Source organism: Panthera tigris, chromosome C1 (assembly GCF_018350195.1).
Source record: "Panthera tigris isolate Pti1 chromosome C1, P.tigris_Pti1_mat1.1, whole genome shotgun sequence".
NCBI lineage: Eukaryota > Metazoa > Chordata > Mammalia > Carnivora > Felidae > Panthera > Panthera tigris.
Window position 1 is genome coordinate 103,418,687 of NC_056667.1, and position 19,256 is coordinate 103,437,942.

Below are 19,256 nucleotides of genomic sequence, written 5' to 3' on the forward strand. Positions count from 1 at the left end.
TGTTTATCTAGTATTGACTTTATATTTCTAGGTGATATGTTTCTTCTTTCCATTCTTAATTTAGAAATAGTAGACATAGCGTTGACTTTTTTGTTATAGTAATTGAAATGTCAGCTTTCACATCATGTTGTATACCTGCCTTCTCTTTCCTTTCACCTCATCCTCCTAATATGTATATCACAGTTTTGGCTGTATCAACAGCCAGTGTTTACATTATTGCCTCTGCGTAAATAATATCCTCTGTGGACCCAGGTAGTATATTTTCATTGTTTCATGTCTTGAACAACCCTTTGTTGAAAAGTTATAATCATTTATTTAAACAATTTATTGATTTAACTGTGTACCTATCTTCAGTTTATTCCTGAGATTCCTGAAATGCCTATTGTGTCAAATGTTTATTAGAATTTTTTCTCAAATGACCAACATACCTAATAATCTAAGAAATCCATTTTTCTTTCTCAGGGAGACTTGCCCCCGCCCCACCGAGTAATTCTTTCTAGTCACCACCGCCACCTGCTGACTGTTGTTGGAAGAGAAAGATGGAATTCTGAGGGGCAGGGCTGATGTTTTTAAGCCAGAAAATGGCCTTTTCTAAAGGTAGCTGACCTTTAGAATGACTTCATCTGAGGAAGGAATGAAATCATGAAATATTCTCTTTTCCTTGATCCATTATCCTCCTCTTTTCCTTTTCTAGAAGAAGAAAAGTCTGTTCTAATCTTCCTTAGGTTTTCTTTTTTGTTGTTTTGTTTTCTAATCTTTCTTTTGATACTGGGATCATTCTGAGCCTTTGTCTGATCCAACAAAGGAAAAGGGGAAGATGGGGTACCTGTTTTTAAAAAAAACTACAGCTTGGGGTGCCTGGGTGGCTCCGTGGGTTAAGTGTCTGACTCTTGATTCTTTGGTTCAGGTCATGATCTCACAGTTTGTGGGTTCAAGCCCCGCATTGGGCTCTGTGCTGATGGTGCAGAGCCTGCTTGGGATTCTCTCTCTCCCCTTCTCTCTGCCCCTCCCCTGCTCTCTCTCTCTTTCTTTCTCTCAAAAAATAAAATAAAATAATTTTTTTAATTACAGCTTTATTGGGTATACTTGATGTATAATAAACTACACATATTTAAAGTATATAACTTCATGGGTTTTGACATACATATACTCATGAGATTGCTGCCACAATCAGGTTAATGAACATGTGACTCTCAAAATTTCCTCTTGCCCCTTTGTAAACCATCCCTTCCCCCTTCCCCCTTTTCACCCATTTCCAAACTATGTATTAGTTTGCATTTTCTAAAATTTTATAAAAATGGAAGCACACAGTATACACTCTTCTTTTGTTTGGCTTCTTTGCTTGCATGATTATCTTGAGATTCATCATGTTGTTATGTGTACTAGTTTATTTCATTTTATCGCTGACTGATATTCTGTTGTATGGGTTAATACAACTGGTGTATCCATTCATCTGTGAATGGACATTTGGGTTGTCTCCAGTTTCTAATTTTGTTGGTTATTACAGAGAAAACTGTAACGAACATTTGTATGCAAGTCTTTGTGCTGACATGTTATCGTCATTTCTCTTGGGTCAATACCTAGGAGCGGAATGTTAAGATCATATGGTAGCTGTATGCTTGGCTTTAAAGAAATTGCCAAACTGTTTTTACGAAGTGGTTGTACCATTTTACATTCGCACCAGCAGCTTGTGAGAGCTCCACTTCTTGCCAACACTTGATATGGTCAATCTTGTCAATTTTAGCCATTCTAGTGGTTGAGTAGTGTTTTCTCATTGTGACTAATTTGATTTGCATTCCCTTCGTGACTAATGATGTTGAGCATCTTTTCATGTGCTTATTCCAAGCTACCCATTTTTAAATACTCCCTTGTAATAGGGCTAACCTTAAGTTTGGGCAAAGGAAACAGTGTTACATGACAGGTACCATGAAAGAATCTCATTTACCATTTGGCTATGAAATTCTTGACTGACTTGAAATTCCCACACCTGAGAGATAAAGTTACTCTTTTGAGTTAAGAGAACCAATATAAGGAGCACTTTAAAAAAAAAAATGTTTATTCATTTTTGAGAGACAGAGACAGAGCGCAAGCAGGGAGGGACAGAGGGAAAGAGAGAGACACAGAACCTGAAGCACACGGGGCTCAAACCCACGAACCAGGAGATCATGGCCTGAACCGAAGTCGGACACTTAACCCACTGAGCCACCCAGGCACCCCAGGAGCACTTTCTAAAAAAAGAGTTTTTGAGGGAAAATGCCTGTGTGAAGGGACAGCCTTGGACACCACCATCTCCCCCATTCTCTTCCATTAGAACAGATGGTTTTCTAGATCCCCTACAGGTTTCAGAAAGTGTGAAGACTGTGATTTGAGGGAGTGGCAGAGTGGCTGTAGTGCTTAGAGGATACAGAGAGGAGGGAAGAGGGGATAAAGACATGCAAAAAGATTTGAACTGGCAAGCCAGATAACACACCCTGCCTGGTAAGCCCTGGGGGTATCCAGGGGGTTTATGGTCAGGTGGGTGATACTGAGAGAAGAGAAGTGTGAACAATGAAGTCAATAGAACAACTTCTATTCTCAGTTTTCTCTTCTACAAACTAGATCCCTTCAACTTTGGGCTTTTGTTCCTCCTCTCCCCAGCTCTCCCTTTGGGCTTCTGATGACAAAAGGAAAAAGTCGTCTGTGCCCTGTTGGCAGCCACAGCTCCACTTCCTTGCCCACCTCCACACCCAGAATCTTTAATGGCCCTCTGTTTCCTTGACAACACAGCATAGTGGTTAAGAGTTAAGGCTCTGAGGCCAACCCTGGGTTCGACAATTATTGTCAATTAATTAATTACTGCTATACCCTTTATTAGCTGTATGATTGTGGGCAAGTTGCTTAATCTTGTTATACCTCAGTTTCCCTATATAAAAGTAAAGGTGAGACTATTAACCTTCCTTAGAGAGTTGTGAGAATTAAATGAATTTATGTTTTTAAAATGTTTAGAACATTGCCTGGTAGGTTTTAAGCTCTAATAAATGTTAGCTATTAATTTAAACTCCTTGGACCCACTTTCAAGATGCCTGCTAATTTGGCCTCTGTCCATCTACTGTTCTATGCCTTTACTTCCTATCTATTTCATTTGAGTTTTGCTGGTTTCCTCACTGAATCATGAATCTATGCATAACTCCAGGTGGTTTCCATTGTCCCGGCAGGTCCTTAACAATTCAAATCCTACCCAGTCATCAAAGATCACTTCAAATCCCATCTCTTCTATTACCTCTTCTTTATTATTTCCTTAGTTCGAATCAACTACCTTCCCATCTGAATTCATTGTACCACAGAATGTAGGGGATAACTGCACACTCATCACTCCTTCATGTGAATCAGTTGTGTCTCCCTAATAGCCTGTGAGCATCCTGGGGGCAGAAATAATATCGGATACTGCTGAGCTGTCTTTCAATGGAGTGAATACATTGCTTGTACTCCATTTCAAGCATGTGTAAAGAGATTCGGCATAGGCCACCGAAGAGGGTGTGAAGAATTCATCGCTTTAGTAACAGATCATTTAGGGGCGGGATGCCGGCTTCTTTCCTATCTGTGCCATCCTCCAAAGGGTCCAGACGATCCTCCTAAGATCCCGACGACCCTCACTTCACTTCTGAACCGAGAAAGCAGGACACATCTTACCCACTTATATTTGTCAAATAAATTCCATCTTTAATCATTTCCTCCTCTTTCCATTTTCCAAGAGAAAATATCATTAGATCTTTGAATCTCTCATAGGTAGTGATCGCGTGTTCCTCTCTCAATTCTTTCCTCTGAAAAGTCTAAATCCTTAAGTTTTCTACTGATCATCAGGACCCCTATAACGTCGACAGTTGTTGGGGTGATTTCAGGAGTAGGTGGAGTACAACAGTTTGCGGATCATAACTGGGACTGGGAAAATGGACAAAGAGCCCCCACAGAGGTCTAGATTGCAGAAGCTTTGCCCAGAACCCTTATTCCGTGATCATTTCAGTCCAGGACTGCAGCCTTATCTGACTCTGTTTAAATGGCATTATTTCACATGTCTGCTGGTGACCACTGTTTCCTTCCATGATTCTTTATGTTCTTCTCTGCCAGCCTCTATGCCCACATCATTTCCAACCCAATCATGGGGTTGCTGGCCACGTTACTGAATGCAAAGCCACAGAACAAAGAGCCCACTCCAAATGAGTGGGGCTAGGAGGGTTCCCGAGGAAAGAGGAACCCCAGCATCCGAGGGGAAGAGGTGCAGCTTTTCTAAGTCCGGCAGGAAGGCTCGGGCATCCTCCAAAGCCGCCTGAGCTGCCACAGTGAAGTTCGGGTCACCAGAGATCAAAACATCAAAGACACAGGAGTGGAAATAAGCGTCTTCAACTGGCAGCCCTTCCTTACACAGCCGTCTGGCGGTGTCAATGGTCAGAGCTCCCCGGCGGCTGCGCTCTGAGCGAGAGAGTCGCTGACTTGGGGGGCACCCCCAACACAGAGCTGCAGGTCTTGCTCAGCTGAGAAGGCCCGGGCCACGTCCTCTGCTACCTTGATGGAGAAGGAGAGCTGCCCAGCTGTCTGCCGGATGATTATAGTTGTGCCAATATAGGCGGCTCGGATCTCCACGTGGTTCCCAGGGTTAGCAGTTCCAATGGACAGACTGGACCCCCGGGTCGGTCACCTCCATTGATAGAGCCATCTTCAAAGGCTGCCGGAAGATTGTCCACCTCAGCCTGGTAGACCTTCTGATCAATGCATTCCTGCATGTTCTTAAATATAATGGTGAGCTGTGAGGGCAAGAGGGAAAACAGTTCATTTTGGGCTGAGTGCTCCCATCCCTCAGCAGTCAGTTCTCACCCACAGTCAGGGACTTGATCTCGGCAGAGACTCGAGGCTTGTCGTAGCCCTCGCTCACTCTGATCCCTTCTTTGGTACTCCAGTATTGCCCCATCCCTGCTCAACCCCTCCCCCTCCTTTTTGGCCTCAATCTCAGCAACTCAGAAGACAAGGTTTCCCTTCTGTAACTTCTCAACCTAGGGCTCCTCAGCTCTCCTCTCAACGTTCTCTTGTGTCTTCTGCATTTGAGTGAAACTCCCAGCGAAGGAAAGTGACTTAAGGAAAGAGTGCTTGGGGCGGGGGGGGGGGGGGGGGGGGGGGGGGGGGGGGGGGCAGGAGATGCAGGGGAGGTGGAGGAGGAAAGAAAGGGAATAGCGAGCATTGCTGTGCCACAGTTGGGGGTGGGAGGGAGTGGTACCGTGGGCGACCATGAGAGGGTCTGGAGTTGCTGCTGAGTCCCTGACCTTCCGGGTGGCGGTGGCGTTGGCCCCCGATGCCACGGGGGAGCTGGTGGCCTGGACAAAAAGGAAGTCATTATCCAGCAGGGGCCAAGCTCCTTGGACACGGCACGTGTGAAAGTGGTGGTGAAAGCTGCGCACGTGGGGGTCCCCGAAGGAGGCGCAATGCAAGAAGCCCGGGGGACGCCCGTGCAGCCGGGAAAACTGGCCTTCATAGTCACAGGGGTCCGGGGCTGGGGGGCCGGAGGAGCGGGCGGGGCCTGCGCCTGGAAGGGCGGGGCCGCGGGCCGGGGGCGGGGCCGTGGGGCCCTGGCGGGAGCAGTTGTGCTGGATCATCAGGTCTTCGATCCCGTGCACCGCCGAATGGAAGGCCAGGTCCCCGCGGCAGGTGCGGGCGGTGCGCCGGGTGCAGAGAGCGTAGGAGCGGAGGGCTCGACAGAGGCCGCCGGAGCCCACCACTCCACCTCGGCCCCTCCTCCTGCTCCTCCTCGCAGGGCTCCGGTGACCTCCCACCTCTAAGGCTCAGGGTGGACGATACATACTCAGCATTGCAGCGGAGGATCTTGCATTGAGAATGAGCTGAGGACAAAGGCAGAGGACTGTGAGACGGCCCCCGGATCCCCCCCGTAACTCTCCCCAAACTGGTGAAGGGGATTCCAGCTGTTTCTAAAACCCAACTGATCTCCAGCCCCCAGCCCCTAGTCCTGTGTTCACTCAGTCTTGCTAAAAACGTGTGAGCCGTCAGATCTCTTCTCCCTGTGGATTAAGCGCTTTTCCAGGGCTCTTCCCCAAGGCGAATGGGAAATAAAAAAAATATCTGCTTGAGAGTCCGGCGAGTGACTGGAACCCCCCAGCGCCCGTCCTTTCTCCTCACACGGGGTCACCTGCCCACCCTTGCACAGCAGCGGACCCTCCAGGTTCCCCAGCCCTTCCCTAGCCCTTCCTTACCATGTCCACAGAGGAGCAGCAGGAGGGTGAGAGTGCTTAGAGTTGGGGGGCTGCCATGGGGGGACCGGCCTGGATCCCCCATACCTATCGGCCAGGTCCCCCAGGCTCCGGCTCTCTCCAGCTGATGACCCTCCTACCTAGTGAATTTTGACCGTACTTCCTGTAAGGGACTGAAAAAAGAAATTTGGTCGGGCATGGGAAGAGAGAAGAGTTGAAGGTCATTCAGGATGATGTGCAGAGAATCTGGGAAGATCAGGTAAAGGACTAGCGGCTGGAGTTTGGGGAGAATGGGGCTCCCCAAACGGTATGTGTGGCTGTGAAGCCTCTGTGCCCTGCTCTTGTGGCCACTTTCAGGTCCCTTATGCAATACCCTGAGGTGGGGGTGGAAGGAAGGTTGACTAGACTGCTGGGGCGGGGGGGGGGGGGGGGGGGGGGGGGAGGGGGGGGGCGGGTAGAGCAGAGTCCACTGTATTGCCCCACGCTAAGCTATCAAACAGCAGAAGTGTCAAAAATAGAGGGATCATGAGGATGGAACAGACTCCAGTCGTCCCAGTGGGCTCCTCAATAAAATTAGGATCTGGAAATACTTCAGAAACATACCTCTTATTTGCCCCTCCCCATCTGGGGAGGGGGAGCACCCTCCAGGGGTCATTCATTTCTCTTCCTCCTTTGTGTCAGAAGTTTTTGCAAGGAGTGAGGGTGGTATACGCACATCTCTCTCTCTGGAACATCAGTATTCGGATGAAAAGGGACTGATCTCTTTCATCAACTGAGAGAGCTGAGACTATATAAAATCCTCTCTCATGGAATAGTGGGATGCAAACCAAGCATGCAAATCAATATTTGTTTGTGCTGAGTCCACAGTTCTTGTATATATATATATTTTTTTTACTTTTCCAAACCTGACTGAAGAACCACTCTTTTCATTAATCTTCTCCCTGCAGAAGTTCTCAGGCCTCTGATGAGGACAGGCCTTGGGGAGGGGCTGAGTTTCTCCTGCCAAACTCCCCTTTCTCTGGGTAAGGATGTGGACTGAGGTAGGAGTCATGCAGGAGGGAGAAGAGGATGGTGAGACTACAGTGTGGGCATAAATAATTTACAAGAATAGCCCCAGCCTCGGAAGGCCGATGTGAAGGGCACTGTGGAGTAGAAGCAGGGTAGAAGGGTATCAGTGACTAATCATCTGAGGCTAAATTTGGCTTTGGTGAGAAAACCACAGAATAGGGGATATGGGAAACTCCTAAAACTTCATCAGAAGTCTGAGGCAACAGGGTAAGGAAGGAGCTAAAACAGGCAGAGGAGAGGTGGAAGACTAAACTTCAAGAGGCCAGTGGGCAGCAGCCAGAAAGAAATAAGACAGGAGGAGAAATGGAGACGGCACCTTGGTATGAAAGAGATCCTAGCTTCTGGCCCAGAGACATTCAAGTAGGTGTTGCAATTTTATGAAAGCCTAACTTCATTCCAAAAGCTTATTAAAGGAATTGCAATTTCATTTTGACTTACTGTTTCCAGGGGTCAAACATTACTCTGATATCCAATCCTCCAGCCATGACTGCCTACTCTGTCCGTCAGCTCCGGCCAGGGGTTCCCCCGTCTCTTTCTCCATGTCTCCCCCAGGTCCCCAGACCGGCTGCAATCTCACTGAGGTCAGGGAACCAGAGAAGGTTTGGTGTGGGGGGAAGGTGGAGTAAATGGCTGGCCAGAGTACTGGACAGCTGAGCGGGGGAGGGAGGTGGCTACTGAGTTGACTGTTTTAAAAATAGCTAAGTCCAAAATCCCAGGAACGTTAGTGGGGGTAGGGTATGGGGTGGGGGGAGAGTAGGAGGATTAGAAAGAATATGGAGTATAGGGTGCCAAGTGGGGAAGGAGGGGAGAGAAATATCATAGGCAAGTCAGATATCCACTTGCAGGTTATGTGACTCTAGTCACTGCCTACTCCAGGCAGCCCTCCAGCATTCTCAGTAACGAGTTCCCGGCCTTTAAAAACTAGAGTGAGAAATTACATACCTTTCTTTCACCACCCTCATCTCTGCTATATTGAATATTGCATTTAGTTTCTACAGAACATATCTAGGAGGTAGCTGCCTTTAAATGAGGTCGATAGCAGAGGCAGTTCACAGCCCCTCCCCCTCTGCGCAGAGTATTTCAGAAGGACGAAAAAAGCCAGCTGTCCAGAGAAGAAATCTGAGCTCTGAGTTGCTTAGGACGAGGGTTTGTTTCAGTCGACTGGTCCAGATCCTTGCAGCTGTCTATCCCCCGACCTCCTCCATTTCATTCCCTTAGTTTATATAGCAATGCCGCTTCCCTCCCTCTCACTGATACAAGCACAAAACGTAAGCTCCTGAGTTGTTAGGGGAGGAGGCTAACATAGGCAAAGAGGGCAAGAAGGAATAGGGATAGAATTTTTTGAGGATTACTGTTCCACAGGGGAGGGGGACTTGGACAGAGAAACTGAGAGAAAAAGAGATTCAGAAAGATACTTTTGTGGAGTAACATAATCTTGTGACCTTTTAAGATATTGCAACCAAGGATTTAGCCATGTCATATTTTTGCAGCCCTAGGCATCTGGGGTCACCATCTCTTATACTTGCCAAGCGAAGTGAACACAAAGGCCGTCCAAATAGTGCTACTAAGGCATTTGATTAATTGATTTTGCATCTAATTCAGCATCTAGAGATCTACACAGTATTCTCTTTTTTATGCAGATATTTCTTTATTACTATTATTTTAAGTTTATTTTTGAGAGAGACAGACAGTGTGAGCAGGGGAGGGGCAAAGAGAGAGAAAGAGAGAGAGAGGGAGAGAATCCCAAGCAGGCTTCACGATGCCAGCACAGAGCCCAATGTGGGGCTTGAACTCATGAAACCATGAGCTCATGACCCATGCTGAAAACAAGAGTCCGATGCTTAACCAACTGAACCACCCAGGTGCCCTATGCATATATTTCTGAAAAATTTAGATTTCTCTCAACTACATGAGTCCCTAGCACAAGGATTGCATTACAAAAATGTAAAATGTCCCCAACCAAACTATTCAAGTGATTTTAAAACACAATCATTTGTGACATCCCAAGTGGGATCCACTCTAAGGACAAAAAGAAATGCAAAAAGATTTTCAAGTAGTGATATTGTTGGTGGCAGTGTTGATATTGTTATTCTGCAACTATCACGGGTGAACTGTGGAATAAAACAAACAAGTATTAATGACAGTGTCTTTGTGAACCAGGAGTTTTGGTGTAGGATAAAGAGATACAGATTTATCATTGATGAAGTTAAATAAGAATTCTGTAATTCTGAATTTAAATTGGAAATATAACTGTGAGCTCAAGGCATATTCTATCCTAAAACATTTCCTAGCTTTATGGTGAAAAGGCCTAGAAACAGTAACGCAGTAGCAATGACACCCCTACATTTGAACTGAGCTTTCTAAACACCATTTCGCACTGAAAGGAACTCCTTAGGGAAATGGATGATTTCAGGTATCGTCCAAGATAAGCAAGGAAGCCTTCAAAAACTATTAGGATTGGGGGCGCCTGGGTGGCTCAGTCGGCTAAGTGTCTGACTTCAGCTCAGGTCATGATCTCATGGTTCATGGGCCTGAGCCCCATGTCGGGCTCTGTGCAGACAGCCCAGAGCCTGAAGCCTGCTTCTGATTCTGTGTCTCCCTCTCTCTCTGGCCCTCCCCTGCTCATGCTCTGTCTCACTCTCTCTCAAAAATAAATAAACATTAAAAAATTTTTTTTCTTTAACTATTAGGATTGTATCAAAAGGACTCAGAAGCAACTAGAGTAGGTCCCACTGGCCAAAGATGGGACAATTTGAGTGTCAAAATGGATACTATTTGCATATTTGATATGTTCAACCATCATATTTGTAGCAAATATGTTTAAATCAATGAGTTCCCAATGATACTTAAAAACACAAACTCATTATCGGAGAATGCTAGGGCTCAACTCAGTATTTTGAAAACTGCTAGTAACTGGAAAGAACCAAGCATTCATCCTGTTTTTCCCGTGGGAATTCAAGATGAGGGGGAAATTTCTCTTTGTAGAAGTTTTCCAGCGAATAAATGAAGAAGGAATGGCATAATTACAAAATCACCATTTGGAATGAATGTATCTAGGCAATGATCAACAATTCAGCATGAAAGGAGAGACAAACATTATGTCCTCCAGAGCATGGGTGGAGTACAAAATGCCACCTATTGAAGCAGCCTTGCAAAAAAAAAAGCCCTTTCAGTCTGAATCTGATCTAGTGTAAAGATAACTACTAATTCACAGGGAATACAGGAGATATAAATGATACCTCTGAGGCGCAAATCCAGATTGTGGGAATACTCTGAAGGAAAATTACTTCGGCTTTCTAACAAGTTGAAGAAGAACGAAAAAGAAAAGGAGAGAGAACTCATGTATTAAAAGAGACTTAAGAGGCATCAAACAGTTGCAGAGTGTAGATTTTATTGGATTCTAATTCAAGAAAGCAAATAAACAAAAATTATGAGACAATTGGGGAAATTTGAAGGCTAATGAACAGTTAATGGATACTTGATTTATAAAGTTGTCTGTGTGATAAGCAGTACTTTTAAAAAAGCAAGTGCTTATCTTTTATAGTTACATCTTGAAATATTTGCGGATGAAATGATAAGATAGCTGGAATGCTTATAGGTCGGGAGAAGTGATAAAATGAGATTGAAACATGAATTGATAATTGTTCAAAGTGGGTGGTGGATACTCAGGTATTCATTATACCAGACTCTTTCTTTTTGTAAATGTTTGAAAATTTCCATAATAAAGCTTTAAAAAAAAATTTTTAATGTTTATTCATTTTTGAGAGACAGCCAGCAGAGGAGGGGCAGAGAGAGAGGGGGACACAGAATCTGAAGCAGAATCTGATCTGACAGCTCAGAGTCTTGACTCAGGGCTAGAACTCACCGACCAGACCACGAGATCATGACCTGAGCTGAAGTCAGATGTTTAACGACTGAGCCACCCATGTGCCCCCATAATAGAACTTTAAAGTCAGAAATTATCTGTAAGCCCATTGAGTGTGTGTGTGTGTGTGTGTACTCAGTTGGTACTGGAGCAATTTGACCATCATCCTTGTCAAAGCCTATTGACCAAACACCACCCAGAACAAACCTGTAGTCAAAAAAGTTGGGCTTACATGGCTTGCTGCAGCAAGGTAAGAGTGCTGCTGTTATTATGGGATGGGCCTCTTCTAGAGTTCGGGCCTCTGTTGGATAACCTTTTTTTTTTTTTTTAAACGCTTATTTTTCGAGAGACGGAGAGAGACAGCGAATGCGGAAGGGGCAGAGAAAGAGAGGGAGACACAGAATCCCGAAGCAAGCTTCAGGCTCTGAGCATAGAGCCCGACGCGGGGCTAGAACTCACGGAGCAGACCGTGAGATCATGACCTGAGCCAAAGTCAGATGTTTAACCGACTGAGCCACGCAGGCGCCCGGGATAATTCTTAACTACAGTTTAGCCTAGTGAGGGCCAATTTGGGATTGAATATTGTCAAGACACAGAGGCATTTCAGTAATTGGGTATCTAAATTTTTACACTTCAATTAATATCCAAGTCTGTATTGCACAATCCTTCTGTGTTAGGAAGTAACTGCAACCAGAAAGGAAGTAGAACCAGTTGGATAACAGCTACTAATTTGCATATTCTGTGTACTGTGATGAAAAACCCACCTGTGGCCAAGAGGTGAGCACCCTTTTGAAAGCACAGACAAGGTTAAATGACAGGAGAAACACAGCAAGAAGCTGTGGGTTTTAAAATAAAGGAGAAGACTTGGAAATGGGTACAGAGAATTGTCACGAGACACATTAAAATGGACCTACCTGGACAAATGTACCCATCATAGTAGAAATGGTTTAAATATTTTTGAACATCTGCTGGTGCCACATGCTATGCTGAGTGATCTGATGATAGTATTTCGAATCCTTACAACAACGCTGAAAGGCAAATTTTATCCCTGTTTTATAGAAGACGAAGCTCAGAGAGACCATCTTGTCCAAAGTTGCCTAATTCAAGTCCAGATTTTTCTGACTCAGAAGTCAATATTCTTTGCATGATAGCGTCTTCTGTGGGTTCACAGGTGGCTGAACTTAGATGGAGAAAAGTAAAAAAAGAAAAGATACAGATTGAGACAAGATGCAAGAAATAGTTGACCAGAGAAAACAGTCCTAGATCTTCAAAGTTGAGTGCGGACCAAGAGAATGAGCCCCTCACTGAGTGGTAAGAAGAGAGACAGGCTGGCCTCCAGCTTTTATATACCTAAGGAGTTAAACAAAATTCTAGTGTGTTTAAACACATTGAAACTTCTTAACTTCTAGCAGTGTGCTGAAAACATAGAAGTTAATCATTTGACAGCCTCTTTTATTTTGTGTCAAATGAAAGAAACAACTAGGAAACAAGTTTTTTGTTGTTGTTGTTGTTGTTTTTGCGTAACAAGATACCGTTTCAAAATTCATTTCAAATAATCTCAGGGATGGTCACTAGGTATTCAGTTATAGTATAAGGGCCTACTTGAGGAAAGGGCCTTCACCGTAGAGGAAAAGTTTGCCTTTTTTGTCAGCTTGATGCTTTTCTTTCTTTTTCTTTCTTTCTTTCTTTCTTTCTTTCTTTCTTTCTTTCTTTCCTTCTTTCTTTCTTTCTTTCTTTCTTCATAAGTTTTCTTTTAAGAGGCAGTGAGAATTATATAACTTGTTTTCTTTCTGTTTCTCTTTTTGTTTTAAGTGTTTAGAGAAGTTCAGAGGAAAATATAATGCTCATAGTATTTATATAAATTTGGGGTTTTGTTATATAGTTTGTCTTTTTTTATATAGCTTTTTTTTTATAGCTTTTGAATTTTCTATTTTTATGTTACTTGTTGTTTGTTATGTTTGTTTTTGGTTACATGTGAGGCACTGTTTACCTTTTTGCAAGTCTCTTTAAATCTCTTTTGGATAAATTAAGTTAGAATAAAAGCAAATCAAATATTTTTGGAAGTGGGAATTGAAATTTAAGTTAAATAAAAAGGCATTCATTTTTCATAGCTTGGAATTCTGCCGTGTTACTCATTTGGAACTATTATGTAAAGACATACTCTTTACTTTGTAAAGAATACTTTATCTACACATTTGGTGTTTTCATCAATTCCTGGAAAGGTAAAGAAAGCAGAGCTTGTGTTTCCCTGCATTAAGAACAGAGCTCCAAAAATAAAATGCTTCTCAAATCAACGATTGCAGGCTGATGCAGCAAAAGATGGGTTTCTTTCGGATGAGTTTGTTAAGATGCTGGCAAGTGTGAGATTATTTTTGGATTGAGAGTTTATAAATTGGTGGCTCCTCCTTTGAGGGGATCACAAACTCCTTTTGAAATCTAATGAGACATATAAGCCCCATCCCAGAAAAATGCTCCAATGTGTGCTTTGACATATTAACTACAATTTCTTAGGGGTACATAAGCCTCCTACTAGGGGGCTGGGACAGACCTGACTCCTCTTTACTGTGAAAGCACTGAAGCCGGGCCACCAGGCTTCACGGAGGAGCTACCCCTTTCCTGTGGACAGTGGTGAGAGCAAGGTGGGCACTTGAGTGAGGCTGTCAATAGCCAGCTCAAAACAGTAATAAAACCATCGGCAAACAGATCCTGCTCTTCTGACTCTAAGAGAGTGATTCACGGCGGCCTTGAAGCAGTTCTGTTCTGGCCATCAAGTAGTTCTGAAAAATACTTGAGACTATCCATTACAGTATAGGCCCTTCCAGACTTAGTTTGGTTTATTTGGTTTATATTAATTTGTATCTTGAGGTCTTGTAGAGGGGGAAATGCTCTATTAACTATTTGGATAAGAACTGAATTCTGTCACCATAAAGCGTTTTTATGCTTTGTGTTTCCTTATCTTCAGGTGAAGAATTAGACACATTATTAAGAAACATTCTTTTTTACAGTGGCCTCGATGTTTGTGGAGCCTGCCATCAGTGGCTCCTGGCCTCCTGGGAGCTGCAGATCTTCTAGCATCTGAAAAAAGAAATATTCTCCTGATTGTGAAGGTGCATGTGAGTAACTGGTAAGGGTAGAACAGAGGGTGAAAGTAATGAGAGAGGGGCGCCTGGCTGGTTCAGTTGGTTAAGCATCCAGCTCTTGATTTCAGCTCAGGTCATGATGTCACCGTCCATGAGATCATGAGATCCAGCCCCATGTCTGCGCTGACAGCACTGAGCCTCTGTTTCCTCTCTCTCTGCCTCTCCCCCACTCCCACTTGCTACCTTTCTCTGTCTCAAAATAAATAAACATTAAAAAACGTTGTAAGAGGGGCACCTGGGTGGCTCAGTCGGTCGGCTCAGGTCATGATCTCACAGTCTATGAGTTCCAGCCCCACGTCGGGCTCTGTGCTGACAGCTCAGAGCCTGGAGCCTGCTTCGGATTCTGTGTTTCCCTCTCTCTCTGTCCCTCCTGTGCTCACCCTCTGTCTCTCAAAAAATGAATAAACATTAAAAAAAAAAATACTGATGCTGAAACTATACCCCAGACCAATTAAGACAGCATTTCTCGAGGTGGAACCCAACCACCAGGATTTTTGTTGTTAATACTCCCTATGTGATTTTATGTGTGACTAAAGTTGAGAACCACCAGTCTAAAGGGATGATGAAGACAGGAAAGTCCATTTAAACAGGAATTTCTGTGGACAGTAGGAAGAATTGAGCTTGATGCCATCTGGCATTATGTGGGAAAATCTGAGTCATAAAAGGGTTAGGAGCTCATATGGATCTTAAAAGCTCTAAGTAAAAGAGAATCTCAAATAATTTGGTGAGGAGCTATGACTTCTAATGCTGGCCTTGCTCCTGATGTGGGGCAGTGTTTCCAGCGTTTCTTCACTCCCCTCCGGTGGAATTAATTATACTTTGTCCCATTCAATTCTAGTTTCTGTTTGTTTGTAAAATCTTTCTCCTTTTTTTAAAACTTAAATTAAACTTCTTTGTTTCTTTATAAAAATTTAATTGTGGTAAAATACACATAATATAAAATTTACTATGTTAACCATTTTTAAATATATAGTTCGGTAGTGTTAAGTACGTTCACATTGTGCAACTAAATCACCAGAACTTTGTATCTTGCAAAACTGAAACTCTGTACTCATTAAACATAAACTTAATTCTTTTGAGATAATTATAGCTTTATAGTGCAATTGTAAAAAATAATACAGAGAGATCCCACGTACCCTCTGCCCAGTTTTTCCCAATGGTAACACCTTGGGAAACTATAGTACAATATTACAATCAAGATGCTGACATTGATACAATCAAGATAAAGGACATCACAAGGATCCCTCATGTTGCCATACCTACTGCCCTCCCATTTCCATCCCTACCTTAACATTAGTAAAACCCAGTCCGTTCTCCATTCCTGTAATCTTGTCATTTTAAGAATATTATATAAACAGTCATAATAGGTATGGCTTTGAGGATTGTCTTTTTTCTTTTCTTTTTTTATAAGAGGGCTTTTTAAAAAAATGTTTATTTACTTTTGAGAGACAGAGCATGAGCAGGGGAGGGGGAGAGACAGGGACACAGAATCCAAAGGAGGCTCCAGGCTCTCAGCTGTCAGCACAGAGCCCGATGCTTGATGTGGGCCTCCAACTCACGAGCCATGAGATCATGACCTGAGCCAAAGTCAGATGCTTAACCAACCGAGCCACTCAGGTGCCCCAGGATTGGCTTTTTTCACTCCGCATAATTCTCTGGAAAGTCATCCAAGTCATGTGTGTATCAGTAGTTTATTCCTTTTTTATTGCTGAGTAGTATTCCATGCTGTAGATATACTGTGGTCTGTACCACTCATTTGTTGAATGACATTGGCTTTGTTTCAAGTTTTTGGATCTTATTAATAAATCTGTTCTAAACATTTGTGTACAGGTTTTTGTGTGAACATTAGTTTTAATTTCTCTGGAATAAATTCCCAGGAGAGCAAACGCTGGGCCATATAAAAGTTGCATATTGAGGGGTTTTTTTGTTTGCTCATTTAATAAACGGCCAAACTATTTTCCAGAGTGGCTGTACCATTTTCCATTCCCAGAAGCAATGGATGAATGATCCAGTTCCTCTGCCTTCTCATCAGCATTTGATGTTATCATTTTTTTGAATTTTAGCCATTCTGAGAGGTATGTAGTGATATCTAATTGTGGTCTTAACTTGTATTTCATAATGGCTAATAATGTGGGACATCTTTTCATGTACTTATCTGCTATCTGCATATTCCCTTTGGTGAAATGTCCTTTCATGTCTTTTGACCATATTCTCATTGGTTGGGTTTATTTTTATTGTTAGGTTTGAGAGTTCTTTATATATTCTAGGTAATAGTCCTCTGTCGTGTATGTGGTTTACAAATATTTTCTCCCAATCACTGACTTGTCTTTTCATCCTCATAACAGGGTCTTTTGCAAAGCAAATATGTTTAATTTTGATAAAGTCTAATTTATCAGTTTTTCTTTTTATGGATCATGCTTTTGGTGTCAAATCTTTGACTAGCCCTAGCTCAGGAAGAGCTTTTTTTTTTTTTTTTTTTTCCTTTTCCTAAAAGTTTTACACTTCACATTTAAGTTGGTAATCCACTTTGAGTTAGTTCTTATATAAGGTATAAAGCTAAAGTTGAGAGATTGGTCTGTTTTTTGCCTATGGATGTCCACTTTCTTCAGCAATGTATATTAAAAAAGCTCTTACTTCTTCTGCACCTTTGTAAAAAACAATCCGTTGGGCATATTTGTGTGAGTCTGTTGCTGAGTTCTCTGTTTCATTAATCTGTATCTTTCTGCCAATACCACACCACCTTGACTACTGTAGTCTTAGATGTCTTGAAAATGGGTAAGGTGACTCTTCCCACTGAATTCTTCTTCAAAATTTGTTTTAGCCACTCTAGTTCCTTTGCCTTCCCATTTAACTTTTAGAATAATTTAGTCTACATCTGCAAAAAATCTTGCTAGGATTTCTCTTTCACTGTCTTTTTTTTATTGTGGTAATATACACAAAACAAAGTTCACAATTTTAACCATTTTAAAGTGTACAATTCAGTGGCATTTAATACGTTTAAAGTGTTGTGCAGCAATCACCACTAGTCCAGAACATTTTCATCACCCCAAAAGGAAGCTCTGTACTCTTACCCAGTCATTCCCCAACCTCTGGCAACGACCAGTCTGCTTTCTGTTTCTATGAATCTGCCTATTCTGGACATTTCATATAAATGGAATCATACAATATACGACTTTTGTGTCTGGCTTCTTTCTTTTAGCATAATGTTTTCAAGGTTCCTCCAAACTGCAGCGTGTGTCAGTATCTCTTTCCTTCTTATATCCAAAGAATATGCCATTGTATTTATATACCATAGTTGTTTCTCAACATTTGGGTTGTTTCCACTTTTGGTGACTGTGAGCAGCATGCTGCTATGAATGTGCATGGATAGGTATTTCTTTTGAGTACGTGTTTTCAGTTCTTTGGGGTATAATTACTTTGGAGTGGAATTACTGGGTCATATACTATGTTTAACTTATTGAGGAACTGCCAAGCTATTTTCCACAGCAGCTGAAACATTTTACATTCCCACCAGCTCCAATTTCTCCTCATCCTCACCGACACTTGCTATTTTCCAGAGTTATAGCCACCCCCAAAGTGTGAAATGGTATCTTATTATGGTATTGACTTGCACTTCCCTAATGATCAATGACATTGAGCATCTTTTCATGTGCTTGCTGGTCGTTTTGAATATCTTCTTTGGGAGAAATCCCAGTCATTTGCTCATTTTTCAGTTAGGCTGTTTGTCTTTTTGTTGTTCCGTTGTATTCCCTTTACTCTTGAAGGATATTGTCACTGGATATAGGAATCTGGGTTGATCGTCTTTTCTCTCAGTGCTTGGAAAATTTTGTGCCACTTCTTCTGGCCTCCATGGTTTCTGATGAGAAATCTGTCACAGTTCTTCCCCTAGCAGTAAGATGTCATTTTTTGTTGCTTTCAAGATTTTTTCTTTGATTTTAGCTTTCAGCAGTTTGACTATAATGTGTCAAATTAATGACATGAATTTGTTTAGGTTTATCCTCTTTGAGGTGTGCTTGGCTCCTTGAATGTGTAGGTTTTATCCCTCTGCCATATTTAGGGAGTTTCAACCATTATTTCTTTCAGTGCTTTTCTCAGTCCTGTTCTTTTTTTTTTTCTCCTTCCGGAAATCTGATGACATAACAGACCTATTGCTATAATCCCACAAGTCCCCAAGACTCTGCCTTTTTTTTTTTTTTTTCATTTTATTTCTCTGTTGTCTAAGTTGAGTAATTTTTATTGTCCTATCTTCTAGTTCACTGATTCTTTCCACTGCCCCCTCCATTCTGCTGTTGAACCCATCCATTGAGTTGTTTTGTTTTGGTTATTGTATCTTGTAAAAACGTTTACTTATTTATTCTGAGCCAAAGAGAGAGAGTGTGCAAGTGAGTGAGCGTGAGGGAGGACAGAGAGTGAAGGAGAGACAGAATCCCAAGCAGGCTCCATACTGTCAGTACAGAACCTGACTCGGGGCTAGAGCTCATGAGCTCATGAACATTTAACTGACTGAGCCACCCAGGTGCCCCAAGGTTATCGTATTTTTTAGTCTTAAAATTTCCATTTAGTTTTTCTTTAAATCTTCTATTTCTTTGCTGAAAGTTTTCCTTTCTCTACTAGGACTTTCTTTTTTTCTTTTTCTTTTTTTTCCATTTTTTTCACGCATGTTTGTAATTGCTTGTTGAAACATTTTTATGCTGGCTGCTTTAAAATCTTGTCAGATAATTCTAATATCCGTCATCTAGGTATGGTCTGTTTTCATTCAGTTGAAGATATTTCTCATTGGTATGATGAGTGCTATTTTATTAAAACCTGGACATTTAGAACTCTGGATCTTATTTACACCTTGTTTAAACCTTTCTCTGACACTACTCAGGCAGTGTAAGTAAGGGTGAGTGTTTTGTTACAGCCAGGTGAGTATATGTTTCCAGTTTCCCCACTCAGCCTACATTGACACCT

The 19,256-nt window shown here is 42.5% G+C and overlaps 1 protein-coding gene across 1 annotated transcript; it reads right to left on the bottom strand.

Moving 5' to 3' along the window:
- Positions 1 to 3,718: 3,718 nt before the first annotated feature.
- Positions 3,719 to 6,315, bottom strand: HJV (hemojuvelin BMP co-receptor). Its single transcript, XM_042996653.1, is given in 6 exon segments — positions 3,719 to 4,482; positions 4,485 to 4,655; positions 4,658 to 4,778; positions 5,292 to 5,765; positions 5,767 to 5,864; positions 6,234 to 6,315. Coding segments are annotated over 6 exon segments (1,275 nt in total). The 3' UTR covers positions 3,719 to 4,153.
- Positions 6,316 to 19,256: the final 12,941 nt, after the last annotated feature.